This window comes from Lolium perenne, chromosome 6 (assembly GCF_019359855.2).
Source record: "Lolium perenne isolate Kyuss_39 chromosome 6, Kyuss_2.0, whole genome shotgun sequence".
Taxonomy (NCBI): domain Eukaryota; kingdom Viridiplantae; phylum Streptophyta; class Magnoliopsida; order Poales; family Poaceae; genus Lolium; species Lolium perenne.
In genome coordinates, this window is record NC_067249.2 from 173380866 (window position 1) to 173395263 (window position 14398).

Here is a 14398-nt window from a genome sequence, read left to right on the forward strand (position 1 = left end):
GCTTCATCCACGCCGACACGACCGGCCGACATGCGCTAATCATTCAGGCGCTCAGGACCCGCCGCCAAGCGTTTAGCAAGCTCTGCAGGCGCAAGAGGCAGCTTGTCCTCTGGCCACAGAGCCTTCACCATTTCGTGGGCCGCCTCAAAAACATCAACTCCGATGACCTTGAGAGGCTCAACCCGGGCCTGGATGGCAAGAGCATGGTCCTGGACGCTCCACTCGGTTGGCATCGGCGCGCTCTCCGCCCTCTTCGTCCAGCGGGCCTCAGCAGCTTTTCTGGCGATTCTCTCCGACTCCGGGAAGCTAGCTGGAGAAGGCACAAGCAAAGGCTTAGACATAACAAGAAAGTGAACTCGGAAAGATCATGTCGAAAAATTGAGCACGTACCATTCAGCGCAATCTACGTCTTCTCCAACACGGCGAGCCAGACCTTCTCTTGGCCGGCATACTCATCGATTTGCTTCTGCGCAATTGACACCTCTCTTACAGCTTTAGAGGTGAGCTCCTTCTGCTCGTCGAGAGCCTTGTGATGAGCCGTGTTGATGGAGATCAACTCGGCTGCATGATCGTTCTTGGCCTTGGCCAGCTCTTGCTTGAGAGGCTCCACCTCCTCCTTCGCCTTGGTGAGTTTGCCAGCATTGATGCGATCTCGATCGGCAAGAATCCGATCCAAGTCGGCGGGGGAGGTCCAGTCCTTGTGCTAGCTCAAGATCTTCTCCTTCTCAGCAGTGAGAGCCTCAACCCGGCCCAGGATTTCATCGACTGGAGGGTTCTGCAAATTAGCTTCTGCAAGAGACAGCAACAATATCACTTAAGTGGAATGGGAAGTATTGCTTCAGCATGACAAAGGCAGATGCTGGGTTGCAATACCTTCGAGCTTGTGCAGATCAACTTGAGCGCGGGCGTGAGCGTCGCAAACATCGCGATGCTCCCACAATAGCTCCTGGTATAAAGCACCGCGGATGTTGGCACAAGCCTGCAACCAAGGACTTGGTTAGAGTTTCAGCCTACATGATACATCATCCAACCCGAAACTCGGGGACTGGGGGAAGAGATATTTCCAAGTCCTTAGTAAACAAAGAAACAGAGATAGAGCGGAAGCCGGATTACCTCCAGTTGGCGACGATAATCACCAAGCATTTTATCCGCCGCACGGAGTTGCTCGCGGGCGGCAAGCAGTCACCTGCCGAGGGTCTGGCTGCCGCCGGGTTGCGCCTGGCGCTCAGAGCTGACCTCCTCCATGTCGGCGGCATTCCACCGGTTTACCCATGGCTCTACCAGGGAGCCCATGCTGCCGCCGCTCCGAGTTCGGGCGGTGATTTGGCCAGCTCGCGTGGCGCCGCCGGCTTCGACTTTCTGAGCGGCGGCCGGCACATGAAGGCTCACCTGTCGGGAAGCTGTAGCCTGATAGCGTTCCGGGAGCTCACTCTGGAGCAGCTGGCGACGCTTAGCGGAAGTGTCCGGCGCCGAAGAGGATGGCCTTATCCTCTTTGAGCCGCTAGCCTTGGTGCTCCGCGAAGAAGCCGGCGGAGTCGTTTTCTGGGTGGCGAAGGGCGCCAAAGTTCTTTTTACCGAAGTGACCTTCGCCCGCGTGGGCGAAGTACCGGTATCCTCGAGCCCCGAGTTCGTGGGACTCTTCTTCTCCTTCTTCTCTCCAGCGCCAATGTTGCCGGCGCTGGGGTCCCCTTGGGTGTGGTTAACTTCCTGTTCAGGGGCCACGCTCCCCTCATTTGTAACGCCAACCTCGATGTCGGGGACTGGGTTCGCACCCGATGACGGGACCACGCCGCCGGATGGCTGACTGGAGGAGTCAGGCTGATGCCGCTCCGACGACTTGGCAGGCGCGGGCAAAGTAAGCCAGGAGGTAGCAACCGGGGATGCCGGCCGGGACTCCCGGATTGGAGAAGCCGGGCGAGAGGTTCGCCCGGAAGGCCTCTTAGTCGGCAGCGGCGAGTTGCGCATCGAAGATGACCCAGGAGGAGGGTCCATCGGGTCCTTGTGCAAGATGAAGTATAACAGTGAGCCCGACATCAAGCAGGTGCAGACAATCAAGTGGAAGTGATAAATAAGTAAAGTGAAACTAACCCGGAGACAGTAGGCTTTGCGCGAGTGCGGCGACCGGGGCCCGTTGTTTTCATCACGTGCGCTGAGGACCTCTTTACCCGGCCCGACTTCAGAGGCACGACATCCTCGATGATCTCCTCAGCAGCGACTGGTTCCGTCCCAGGCCAGTAGGAGTAAGACCGAGGCAAGACAAACTTAGGAATCAAAGGATTCTCAGCATCGACGGTTTCCGGCCAACCCTCGAGAGAGATCATGAAGAGAGGCTTACCGGACGCTGATGCCGTGTTGCCCCTAGCGTCGCGGTTCACGCTGAACTTCTCCAAGTCCAACTCGGTCTCGTCCTCCACCGCCTGATTGAGAGTCCAAGTAGTTGGCACTCCACCATCCTCATAAGCCTGCCGAGGAACACACTGTTCAGGCATGAAAGAGGAAACCGACAGTTCAAATTGGAAGTCGGAAAATAAAAGTTAGAACTTGGGTGTAATCGATGTCGGAAACTCACCGGCTTGCAGGTCTTGCTTCGCTTGGCGGGTTTCATCCCCCAAGTCCAGTCCTCCGACATCGACGTCTTCACAATTAAGCAAACTCGGCGACGCACTGCCTTCTTTGTCAGCTTGACCGTAGAGATCCGGGTTGGATCCAAGCGGCCGTTCATATGACATATCTTGTGACACCTCTTCTGAAGCGGGAGGACCCTCCTCTTGATGAAGGTGCGGAGGAGGTCGTCCGACGTCAAGCCCATCTTCGTGAGCTCCGTAATCCGGGCGTGAACAACGTTCACTTCCGGGAGTGAGTTCCTGGGGTGGTAACCCCAAGCCACCATGTCGGATGGCGGACCCGCCCGATACGGGATGAGAAGTCGGATGAGGTCCACCGCGGGGTCATTGTTCTTCACGTAGAAGAACGTGCGGTTCCACCCCTTGCATGACTCTAGCGGAATCGCCCGTGGGAAGCCACTACTCGGGCGGGCCTTGATAGTGGCTGCGCCGCACTGCGTCATGGCCTTCACTTCCCCTTTGGGAAGTTCCGGATCCGGAAGAGACTGACGCGGGAAAGAGAAATATTTGGAGAAGATGCCGATAGACGGCCAAACTCCAAGGTAAGCCTCCGACATGGCCACCAAGGTGGACAAATGGATGAAGGCATTAGCCGACAGATAATGGGGGAGGAGGACAAACTTTTGGAAGACTTCCATAGCGAAGTCGGACAGGGGGAGCCCGAATCCGCGTTGGAAGTGTGCCATGAAGACGACGTGCTCGCCGGGATGCACGTCGGGTTGGATTTCACCGGACGGAAGCCGACACTCCACTCCGTCTGGAATCCGGTGGCTCTGGCGCAACCACCGGATCTCGTCCTCGGTCACATTGGACCCGTCCCAGCACGCCCTCTCCGCGGCGTCCTCTTCCATGGCGGCGGCGGCAGCGATTGAAGCTTCCCGTGTACTAATCGTAGCAGAGGAAGGACCGCCAGATGGTTCGCCGGAAGATGCCATGGGCGGAATGGAAAGGGAAGAGGAACTAGAACTAGAGGACGACGCTGGAGCCGGAGAAGACAGGGGAACTGACCGTTCCAGGGTGGCGGCGGCGATGAAATGTGGCGGCGCGTTGAATGGTGCGTAGCACGGATGAGCGCGTCCGGCGGCGGTGCGCTCCAAGTGCTCGAAGAAAGCGGCTTGCGTGAGCACTGGGAGCGGCGATGACGAGGCTCAAACTGGGCGGCGTAGACGAGGAATCGTGAGGATCCAAAGGAGGAGCGAGGCTCTCTGGTTGCGGTTGGTGCGAGGAGGAAGACGAAGGCGAGAAAAGGGGAGCAAACCTCTATCTCGCTATTTAAAGAGAGACGATGCGCGAACCGCCGGGATCCGGTGTGGCCGGATTCGAGGGGGCGAAGACGTGGCGTGCGGTGGTTGGAGCCACACGGGGCTACAGAGATACCAACGGCCGACACACTCACCCACGATCCGCAGTAACTAGCGATCGTGGGCAAGTGGATGGTAACGGCCGACCGTTTACCTCTACTGCCGTGCGAACCGCGTGCGCGTCAAATCGCTCTGCAGAGCTGAAGAGACACCCAGTTGCTGTAGTGACATCTGTCCACGTTCCTCTGAAAAAAGCACTCAGAAGCCGACGCGTGTCGGACATGACAGCCTTCTTCAACGGCTAATTGTGCGCAACAAGCTACCCATGTCGGCACAGAAAACAAGGGTGCAAATCCAACCCGGCTAACAAAAATCTATGCGTAAGAATCAGTCATGCCGACGGAAGCACAAGGACGTGAGCTCAAGCCGGCTGCCTCAGGCGAGAAAGGATAAGGGAAACTGAATTCAGCCGGGTTGAGATATTGGCAGGTCAGGTTAATTTCTGAACCTGCTGAGGCCCTGAGATCACGACCTCTGGACCCCAACAGCTTCGGGGACTACTGTCGGGGGGGTTGACCCCCGGGAGGGTCATGGTAGGTATGGAGGACTTTGTGATGAACCCGGCTTCTAGATGACGGCTACGGCTTGGAGTTAACCAGCATGGAGCACCAAGATTGCGGATTGGTTTACGCCGACATGAACAAGGTATAATCAAGGTCCCGCAAGCCGGCTACAACCGGCTACGGAGAAGTTAGTCCCATGCCGGGTGGACGGAGGCAGAAAGGGGAAGAATCAACCTGGTCCGACATGGAAGCCGGTTAGGAGTCGATCAGCACCTAACCGACTTGGCCGGGTTGATTAGAGATATGGCCGACTTGGACCAGTTCAGAAGTGTTAACCGACATGGAGACGGAAGCAACATCGAGGAGGAGAAGATGCTGGTCAACGAGAAGACCGACAAGTTCTGCTCTCCACGGTCAAAAGGAGGCCCGCATGTGCGCCTGTTCCCTCCTTCGGGAGTAAGCCGTACGGGATGACGAGAGAGGAACAACTGTGGATACGACAAAGTTTAGGTCAAGGGCATAGTCGTCTTCTCCAAGCATGGGATTTTTCCCCTCTGTAACCTAGCTCCTCCAGTATATAAGGAGGAGCTAGTCCTCCTGCATGAGGGATCGACTCTTTCCTACCCTAGCGCCTCCATATTCATCTTCCACCTCCAGACATCACCTTCATCCCCCATGAACATAGCTGGAGGAGCAATTTGTATCTCTCTGTGACCAGTCTATAGAGAGAAAGAGGCAGGAGTAGGGGTGTTATCTCGCTAAGAGAGCCCCGAACCTGGGTACCCGCTGGTGTCGATCTACTTGTTCTCCCTCACTTGCTCTAGCAAGATCCCTCCCCGGTCACCACCAGCGTCCTACGGCCCCAACTTAAGCCATCCCATGGCATCTGCCGTGCTCCCACCACGACAATATCATCGGTTGATTTTCTTCCCGTTTCAAACGGGACACCTCCTACGTCCGGTGCACCTACTCTTGTGCATGTGGCATCTGGTGCTGGACACCAGGACACCAGCCCCGAGGCATAGTTTAAAAAACCGGACCGGTTCACCGGTTCGACCAGTAGCACTGTTAGGACATACGTCTGCCCCGTTATTCTTCCTTTTTGCAACACTCGTATTCACATATAACCAATTGTGACACAGATCACGATGGATAAACGGATAGCCATGATACCAAGACCATTGATGACCAAGTGCACGGAATCCTCATCTACACTTTATGCATATTATTCTTTACTAAAAGTATCATAGCTATATCATCGGTTGATTTTCTTCCCGTTTCAAACGGGACGCCTCCTATGGCCGGTGCACCTACTCTTGTGCCTGTGGCTGTGTGGCATCTGGTGCTGGACACCAGGACACCAGCCCCCATGCATAGTTTAAAAAACCGGACCGGTTCACCGGTTGGACCAGTAGCACTGTTAGGACATACGTCTGCCCCGTTATTCTTCCTTTTTGCAACACTTCGTATTCACATATAACCAATTGTGACACAGATCACGATGGATAAACGGATAGCCATGATACCAAGACCATTGATGACCAAGTGCACGGAATCCTCATCTACACTTTATGCATATTATTCTTAACTAAAAGTATCATAGCTATATCATCGGTTGATTTTCTTCCCGTTTCAAACGGGACACCTCCTATGGCCGGTGCACCTACTCTTGTGCCTGTGGCTGTGTGGCATCTGGTGCTGGACACCAGGACACCAGCCCCCAGGCATAGTTTAAAAAACCGAACCGGTTCACCGGTTGGACCAGTAGCACTGTTAGGACATACGTCTGCCCCGTTATTCTTCCTTTTTGCAACACTTCGTATTCACATATAACCAATTGTGACACAGATCACGATGGATAAACGGATAGCCATGATACCAAGACCATTGATGACCAAGTGCACGGAATCCTCATCTACACTTTATGCATATTATTCTTTACTAAAAGTATCATAGCTATATCATCGGTTGATTTTCTTCCCGTTTCAAACGGGACGCCTCCTATGGCCGGTGCACCTACTCTTGTGCCTGTGGCTGTGTGGCATCTGGTGCTGGACACCAGGACACCAGCCCCCAGGCATAGTTTAAAAAACCGGACAGGTTCACCGGTTGCACCAGTAGCACTATTAGGACATACGTCTGCCCCGTTATTCTTCCTTTTTGCAACACTTCGTATTCACATATAACCAATTGTGACACAGATCACGATGGATAAACGGATAGCCATGATACCAAGACCATTGATGACCAAGTGCACGGAATCCTCATCTACACTTTATGCATATTATTCTTTACTAAAAGTATCATAGCTATATCATCGGTTGATTTTCTTCCCGTTTCAAACGGGACGCCTCCTTTGGCCGGTGCACCTACTCTTGTGCCTGTGGCTGTGTGGCATCTGGTGCTGGACACCAGGACACCAGCCCCGAGGCATAGTTTAAAAAACCGGACCGGTTCATAGGTTCGACCAGTAGCACTGTTAGGACATACGTCTGCCCCGTTATTCTTCCTTTTTGCAACACTCGTATTCACATATAACCAATTGTGACACAGATCACGATGGATAAACGGATAGCCATGATACCAAGACCATTGATGACCAAGTGCACGGAATCCTCATCTACACTTTATGCATATTATTCTTTACTAAAAGTATCATAGCTATATCATTGGTTGATTTTCTTCCCGTTTCAAACGGGACGCCTCCTATGGCCGGTGCACCTACTCTTGTGCCTGTGGCTGTGTGGCATCTGGTGCTGGACACCAGGACACCAGCCCCCATGCATAGTTTAAAAAACCGGACCGGTTCACCGGTTGGACCAGTAGCACTGTTAGGACATACGTCTGCCCCGTTATTCTTCCTTTTTGCAACACTTCGTATTCACATATAACCAATTGTGACACAGATCACGATGGATAAACGGATAGCCATGATACCAAGACCATTGATGACCAAGTGCACGGAATCCTCATCTACACTTTATGCATATTATTCTTAACTAAAAGTATCATAGCTATATCATCGGTTGATTTTCTTCCCGTTTCAAACGGGACACCTCCTATGGCCGGTGCACCTACTCTTGTGCCTGTGGCTGTGTGGCATCTGGTGCTGGACACCAGGACACCAGCCCCCAGGCATAGTTTAAAAAACCGGACCGATTCACCGGTTGGACCAATAGCACTGTTAGGACATACGTGTGCCCCGTTATTCTTCCTTTTTGCAACACTTCGTATTCACATATAACCAATTGTGACACAGATCACGATGGATAAACGGATAGCGATGATACCAAGACCATTGATGACCAAGTGCACGGAATCCTCATCTACACTTTATGCATATTATTCTTTACTAAAAGTATCATAGCTATATCATCGGTTGATTTTCTTCCCGTTTCAAACGGGACGCCTCCTATGGCCGGTGCACCTACTCTTGTGCCTGTGGCTGTGTGGCATCTGGTGCTGGACACCAGGACACCAGCCCCCATGCATAGTTTAAAAAACCGGACCGGTTCACCGGTTGGACCAAAGAGCCTTTGTTAGGACATACGTCTGCCCCGTTATTCTTCCTTTTTGCAACACTTCGTATTCACATATAACCAATTGTGACACAGATCACGATGGATAAACGGATAGCCATGATACCAAGACCATTGATGACCAAGTGCACGGAATCCTCATCTACACTTTATGCATATTATTCTTAACTAAAAGTATCATAGCTATATCATCGGTTGATTTTCTTCCCGTTTCAAACGGGACACCTCCTATGGCCGGTGCACCTACTCTTGTGCCTGTGGCAGTGTGGCATCTGGTGCTGGACACCAGGACACCAGCCCCCAGGCATAGTTTAAAAAGCCGGACCGGTTCACCGGTTGGACCGGAAAAACCAAAACCAGACCCTCCACCGGCTTGTTAAGCGCACTGGACCGGACATGCAATTGAAGGGAGAAAAATAAATTTTGCGTACCTAGGAATCGAGCATGCGACCTCCCTAGTCGTGAAAAGCCTGCCAAACTGGACCGACCAACTATTCCACGTGCTCGTTGTGATATTTCCATGCACGAGTGAATTAAATATGCTCATTTTTCTATCAGATTATTAAAATTCCTTCACTAGTATAGCTTTTATAAACCAGCAACAAACCGGTTCGAACCAGCGATCCAACCGGTAAAACCTAAACCGATGACCTCGCCGGTTCGATCACCGGTTCGGTTTTATAAACTATGCCCCCAGGTGGCCCGCACGCAGCATCCACTCGCAGCCGCAAAGCTCACTATGGCAGACGACGTGCGCCGCTGCCATGTAGTACTATCGTCTAGTCGTGCCCACGCGGCAGGCATGCAGCAGCGTGCAGCAAACGCGTGGAGCTGGTGTCCATAGGCCGCAGGAGGATTTCTGTATTGAACCGCAAGGTGCTATTGCCAATATTTTAGTACGAGTAGAGTAGTAGCCTAGTAGGTCATGTATAGCTTCATGCCTTCGTCTTGCTAAACGTTTGTCACAGGTGTCGCACGTCACACGTTCTTTCTTCTACAGGCCGATACTCTCCTCATTCTCGGGACTTCCAACGACTTCGCTTCGCTTTCGGTGGTCTTCAGTTTGACAACAAGAAAGCAGGTAGCAGTTAACTAAGCATCATGCCGCCTACCAACCATACTCTAATGTGTGGTTTAGATGATTAGGAGGGCAGTAGCTAGCTCCCTTAGCTCATAAGGTATCATATCATAGCTTAAATATTTTGGGTCTTGTAAAAAATATGGAATATTCTTTTAGTGAGATGAATTGTTTTTCATCGAATAGCGAGACATTCGTGTAACTTTGTTAATCTCAATACTCGTTCTTACACGTAGTCCATGAAGACAGGCATTCATAGGTGTAGGCCGAATGTGCTTAATTCATAAGAATGAGTGTACATACAAATTTATGAGCGTCTATATTATATCGTGTTTTGCAAAAAAAATACTTTTAGCCATTTTGTTTTTAATTTATCTGAGATCATGGATGGGACTTGGGACGGTGCATGGACCCGCCGCACGGAAGGAAGCACCGTCACCCCCGCCGACAGCCCGTAAACTAGTCCAGGCAGGTGCTTCCTTCCTTCCAGCAATTTCGGCGGCCAAAGTAAACAGTCCCTGCGAGCCGGGTCCACCTGAACTGGAAACCTGGGCCATCTCCGGGCCCGCAAGTCATAACCGTAACACGTCCCCAGCCCAGACACCCGTCGCGACGCCTCACTCGTCTTCTTCACGCGCCCAACGCCGCCCAAGCTAGCCGTCTTCTTCTAAATAACGGAACGCCCTCCATCGGGAAGAGAGAAAAATAACAACAGTAGAGGAATAATTTCCAGGAGGCGGCGAGGGGAGCGAGCGAGAGAGAGTGAGTGAGTGAGAGAGGGAGGCTCCGAGGCGGCGGCCGGCGGCGGGATGCCGGCGGCGGGGTGCCAGTCTTGTGTCTTTGCCTAGTAGTGGTTTAATTGGGCTTCATCAGAGATTCAGAGTTTGACGCTCTGACTGTTCAACGGGATGGTGACATGCTTGCACTTCACTCCTGTCCTGCCGCGCGCTTGGCTTGTTCCTTCAGAAAGTGAAAGGCCGTAGTAAAACTGGCACAGCGGAAGAGGAAATCATGTTGAGGTTGCGGTTGTTAGAGCATCTCCAGGAGCTCATCTATATGGACATGTATAGCAAATATAGAGGACAGACCCCCAAAAAACGTCTCCAGCAGCACATCCATATGGACATGGGTCGATACATGACCATCCATCTCTCGGATGCGTCCTCCACTTCTGGGTGACCAAGCCGGGATCATCGCTCCTTCGCCCGCGCGATTCCGCTCGTCTCCCGCGCTATTCGGCCCAGCTCCCGCGCGAATCGGAACCTGCAGCGACGAGGAGGACGACGCCGGCGCTGTCCGCGACTCGCTGAAGGTACGCGCTGGACCTTTTTTATTTTTGCATCCGCGCGGTAGGTAGGATGGGGTCGGCGGCGGCGCTGGAAGCAGGGCCCGGGCCGGGGCGGCGCAGGCGAGATGGGGACGGCGGCGGCGCTGGATGTAGGGGCAGGGGCGGCGCAGGCGAGATGGGGCGACGGGGGGCGGCGGCGCTGGATGTAGGGGCCGGGGCGGCGCAGGCGAGATGGGGCGACGGGGGCGGCACAGGCGAGATGGAGCATCGGGGGCGGCGGCGCTGGATGTAGGGGCGGGGCAGGGCATGCGAGATGGGGCGACGGGGCATGGGAGCCGGCGCCATGGACGGGCGAAGCCAGGCCAGTCGCTGGAGGGAGGCTTGGTGGCGGCAGGGTGGTGTTCTGTGGCCTAATTAACAGAAGCAACGCACGACCCCAATGGATTTTCTGCTGGCATCGCCCAGGCCCATGGATTTTCTGCTGGCTGCGCCTAGACTGTGAATTGATTTTTCTTGCTTTGCTACTGCCTTGGTACTGCATCGCATGAAATTTTTTGTACTGCTTTGCTATAAATACATTTCTGCTGTGAATTGATTTTGTGTAGACACTAAATTGTGATTTTTATTGTAGATGGACACTTCAGAGATGAACAGCTCACCGGCACCTTCTTCTGGATCTTTTTTGGACCTGTTGAATACTGGTTCCGGTGACATGAATTGGGGTGACACACAGAATTTTAGCCCAATTGGAGAACAAGTGACAACGCCAATTGAAAATATTGTTGCATCTGGTAAACCCAAACCGAGTAGGAAGGGTGTCCCGAAGGGGAAAAATTGGTCAAGTCTTGAGGACAAGGTGTTGATAGAATCATGGGCAAACACAAGTTTGGATGGGGTAGTCGGAGCCGATCAACATTCCGATTCTTATTGGGCTAGGATTACGGAGTACTACAACCAACACAAGAATCCAGCATGGCAGGTTCGTAATGTTGCATCGGTCAATGGTCGCTACACCACTATTTCATCCGCTACGAGCAAGTTCTGTGGATGCCTTCAGCAGGTTTTAAATAGAAACCAAAGCGGAAGAACTTTAGACGAGAAGGTATGCTTTGGAACATTTGTTAACTATCTTCCCATTCCTGTGTAATATTCTATATGTGTTTTGCTACATGTTTTAACTACACATTTCTTCTTGCTGCAGAAAGAGGAGGCACACCTTATGTTTATTCAAAATGATCCAAATAAAAAGCCTTTTACATTCATGCACTGTTATTTAGAGTTTGTGAAGTATCCAAAGTGGGAGTTAAGAGAACTTGAAGTTTCTCAAAAAAAACAAAAGAAGAAGTCTGATGCAAGTCCAGGTGTCTCTGCTGCTGCTATTATTGATGATGACTTAAGTGTGTCTTCCAAAATGCTTGAACGAGAGGAGGCACCTTCCGGTACCAAGCACGAGAAAGAAGCTCGCAAAGGTAAAAATCCCATGTCCGATGGTAGTTCTTGCAAGTTATCATTACAATCTGTGTGGGCACAAAAGCAAGAGAAGGATGAGATGAAAGAGGCTTCCAAATCTGCTCGCTATGCACAAGTAATTGAATTGCAAAAGGAGAAGGTTGCATTGAAAAAGATAGATGTTGAACTTAGGCAATTTGAAATTGACGAGAGGGTTATGCTGGTGGACACTAGTGGTATGAATATTTTACAAAAGCAATTCTACGAAGGGAAGCAGAAAGAGATCATTGCTCGCCGCCAAGGAATGTGATTTGTTAGCTGCTTGATGTATGAACTATGTGATTTGTTAGCTGCTTCATGTATGAACTATGTGATTTGTTAGCTGCTTGATGTATGCACTATGTTGTTTGTTAGCTGCTTGATGAATGAACAAAGGAAATGTTTTATTGATAACATTGCATTACATCACTTGTTGCATGAAAGGTAAAACTAGATGAAAATAAATGGATTACATCACTCGTTGCATGAAAGGTAAAACTAGATGAAAATAAATGGATTACATCACTCGTTGCATGAAAGGTAAAACTAGATGAAAATAAATGTATTACATCACTGGTTTCCAAACTTTTGCCAAATGTTCTCAACTAGATCACGTTGAAGCTGAGAATGATCAGCTTTATTTTTAATCCGGTGATGCATGTGAAGAAAATCACTCAGCTCTTCTGCATAAGTACGAGATACTGTGACCCTTTCTCCCATTCCATCATAAGTGTAGCTTTGACGACCATTGTCTCGCTCCTCTTCAACTATCATATTGTGCATTATGACACAAGCTGTCATGACATCACCAATTTCTTTACGCTTCCAACCTTTAGCAGGTCCTCGAACAATGGCAAAACGAGCTTGCAGAACTCCAAAGGCTCGTTCCACATCTTTTCTAGCCGCCTCTTGCATTTGGGCAAATTTCTTCTTCTTTTGGGTGTCTGGAGCTGGTATGGTTTTCACAAATGTTGCCCACTGTGGATATATGCCATCTGCAAGGTAATACCCCATTGTGTACTCATGACCATTGATATTATAATTCACTTCTGGAGCTTCGCCTCCCGCTAGCTTTGCAAACACGGGAGAACGTTGAAGAACATTCAGATCATTGTTAGACCCTGGTAAACCAAAGAAAGAATGCCAAATCCAAAGATCTTGTGAAGCAACTGCTTCCAAAATCATTGTGGGCTCTTTGACATGGCCTTTAAACATGCCATGCCATTTCTTTGGGCAATTTTTCCAAGCCCAATGCATGCAATCTATACTCCCTAACATACCAGGGAATCCTCTTTCCTCCCCTATTGCAAGCAATCTTGCAGTATCTTGTGCGTTTGGAGATCTTAGGTACTTATCCCCAAATACTTCGCAAACTTTGATCACAAATTTCTTGCAAGACTCTAAATTTGTGGATTCTGCTGAGCGGATGTACTCATCCGCTAAATCAGCAGCTATTCCATAAGATAACATTCGCATTGCCGCGGTCATCTTTTGCAGAGGATGCAACCCTAGAGCTCCAGCAGAATTTCTTGTTTGCGTAAAATAACCCTCATAGTCATGCTCAAGTATACCATTAACTATGCGGTTAAATAAATCACGGGACATCCTAAACCTGTGCATAAAAAAGGTAAATGAGACACGGTACTGAAAATATACAAACACAGAGTAGTGTTCTAATGACAAACCTTCGCCGAAATAAGTGCTCGGGGTAGCGAGGATTTGTTTTGAAGTAATCATCCCAGAGAAGAACAAATCCGGCATCTCTTCCTCTATCAATTATCTGACGTCCAATCTTGGAACCGCCACGGCGTCGGGCATTTCCCTGCTCTTCCTCCTCGGCGATTGCTGCCATAATAAGTTCATCGTCGCCTGATGAAGACGACGATGAATTCATCATCATATCCCAAGAGGTGCTCATTGTATCGTGAGAGAGTGGATAGAGAGCAAAGAAGCTACAACCAGGAATGTAGTGAGAGGTGGGAGATGGTGGTATATATAGATACGAAAATATAGCTGTTGGGAATATAGCCGTTGAAAATATAGCCGTTGGGAATCTAACGGTTCAAAAAATATCTGTTCAAAAAATAGAGCCGTTGGAAAAAATCTGTTAAATAGTAGTTATAGGATAGTATTAAAATATAGGAGAGAGAATATAGATGTCCTGGTTATAGATGATCTGCTGGAAAACTGGGGACATCTAAAAAGGAATCTTTATGGATGATCATCTATATGGAGATATAGAGGACCAAATTTGGATGAGCTCCTGGAGATGCTCTTACTTGTTAGTGCAAGTTAGGAAAAATGCTGTGATTTTCCGTTGTTTCCCGGTGGTCGGTGTTGATTGAGATGGTTGGGTGGTCGGATTTTGCTGCTCTTGTTACCGGCAGCTTGCCATTTCGTCCAACAGCTTGTAGGCGTTGGTTCCACTGAGGAATAGAATGATGAACGTTGGAAACGTTTTGTTGTGAATAATTGGCAAATCGTTTCATTTTATCCAGAGTTCGTTTTCAGAACTAG

The 14398-nt window shown here is 50.3% G+C and overlaps 2 protein-coding genes across 2 annotated transcripts; one reads left to right on the forward strand and one right to left on the reverse strand.

Annotated features, from left to right (window-relative positions):
- The first annotated feature begins 10463 nt into the window (after positions 1-10463).
- On the forward strand, positions 10464-12165 carry LOC127309458 (uncharacterized). The gene is made up of 4 exons (XM_071822346.1): positions 10464-10647; positions 11025-11100; positions 11330-11495; positions 11595-12165. Exons 1-4 carry the CDS (start codon positions 10464-10466, stop codon positions 12150-12152), a joined length of 984 nt encoding a protein of 327 aa, XP_071678447.1. The 3' UTR covers positions 12153-12165.
- A 235-nt stretch (positions 12166-12400) lies between these two features.
- On the reverse strand, positions 12401-13914 carry LOC127309457 (protein ALP1-like). The gene is made up of 2 exons (XM_071821586.1): positions 13567-13914; positions 12401-13493 (listed from the first exon to the last, which is right to left on the reverse strand). Exons 1-2 carry the CDS (start codon positions 13797-13799, stop codon positions 12452-12454), a joined length of 1275 nt encoding a protein of 424 aa, XP_071677687.1. The 5' UTR covers positions 13800-13914; the 3' UTR covers positions 12401-12451.
- Between the last annotated feature and the right edge of the window lie 484 nt (positions 13915-14398).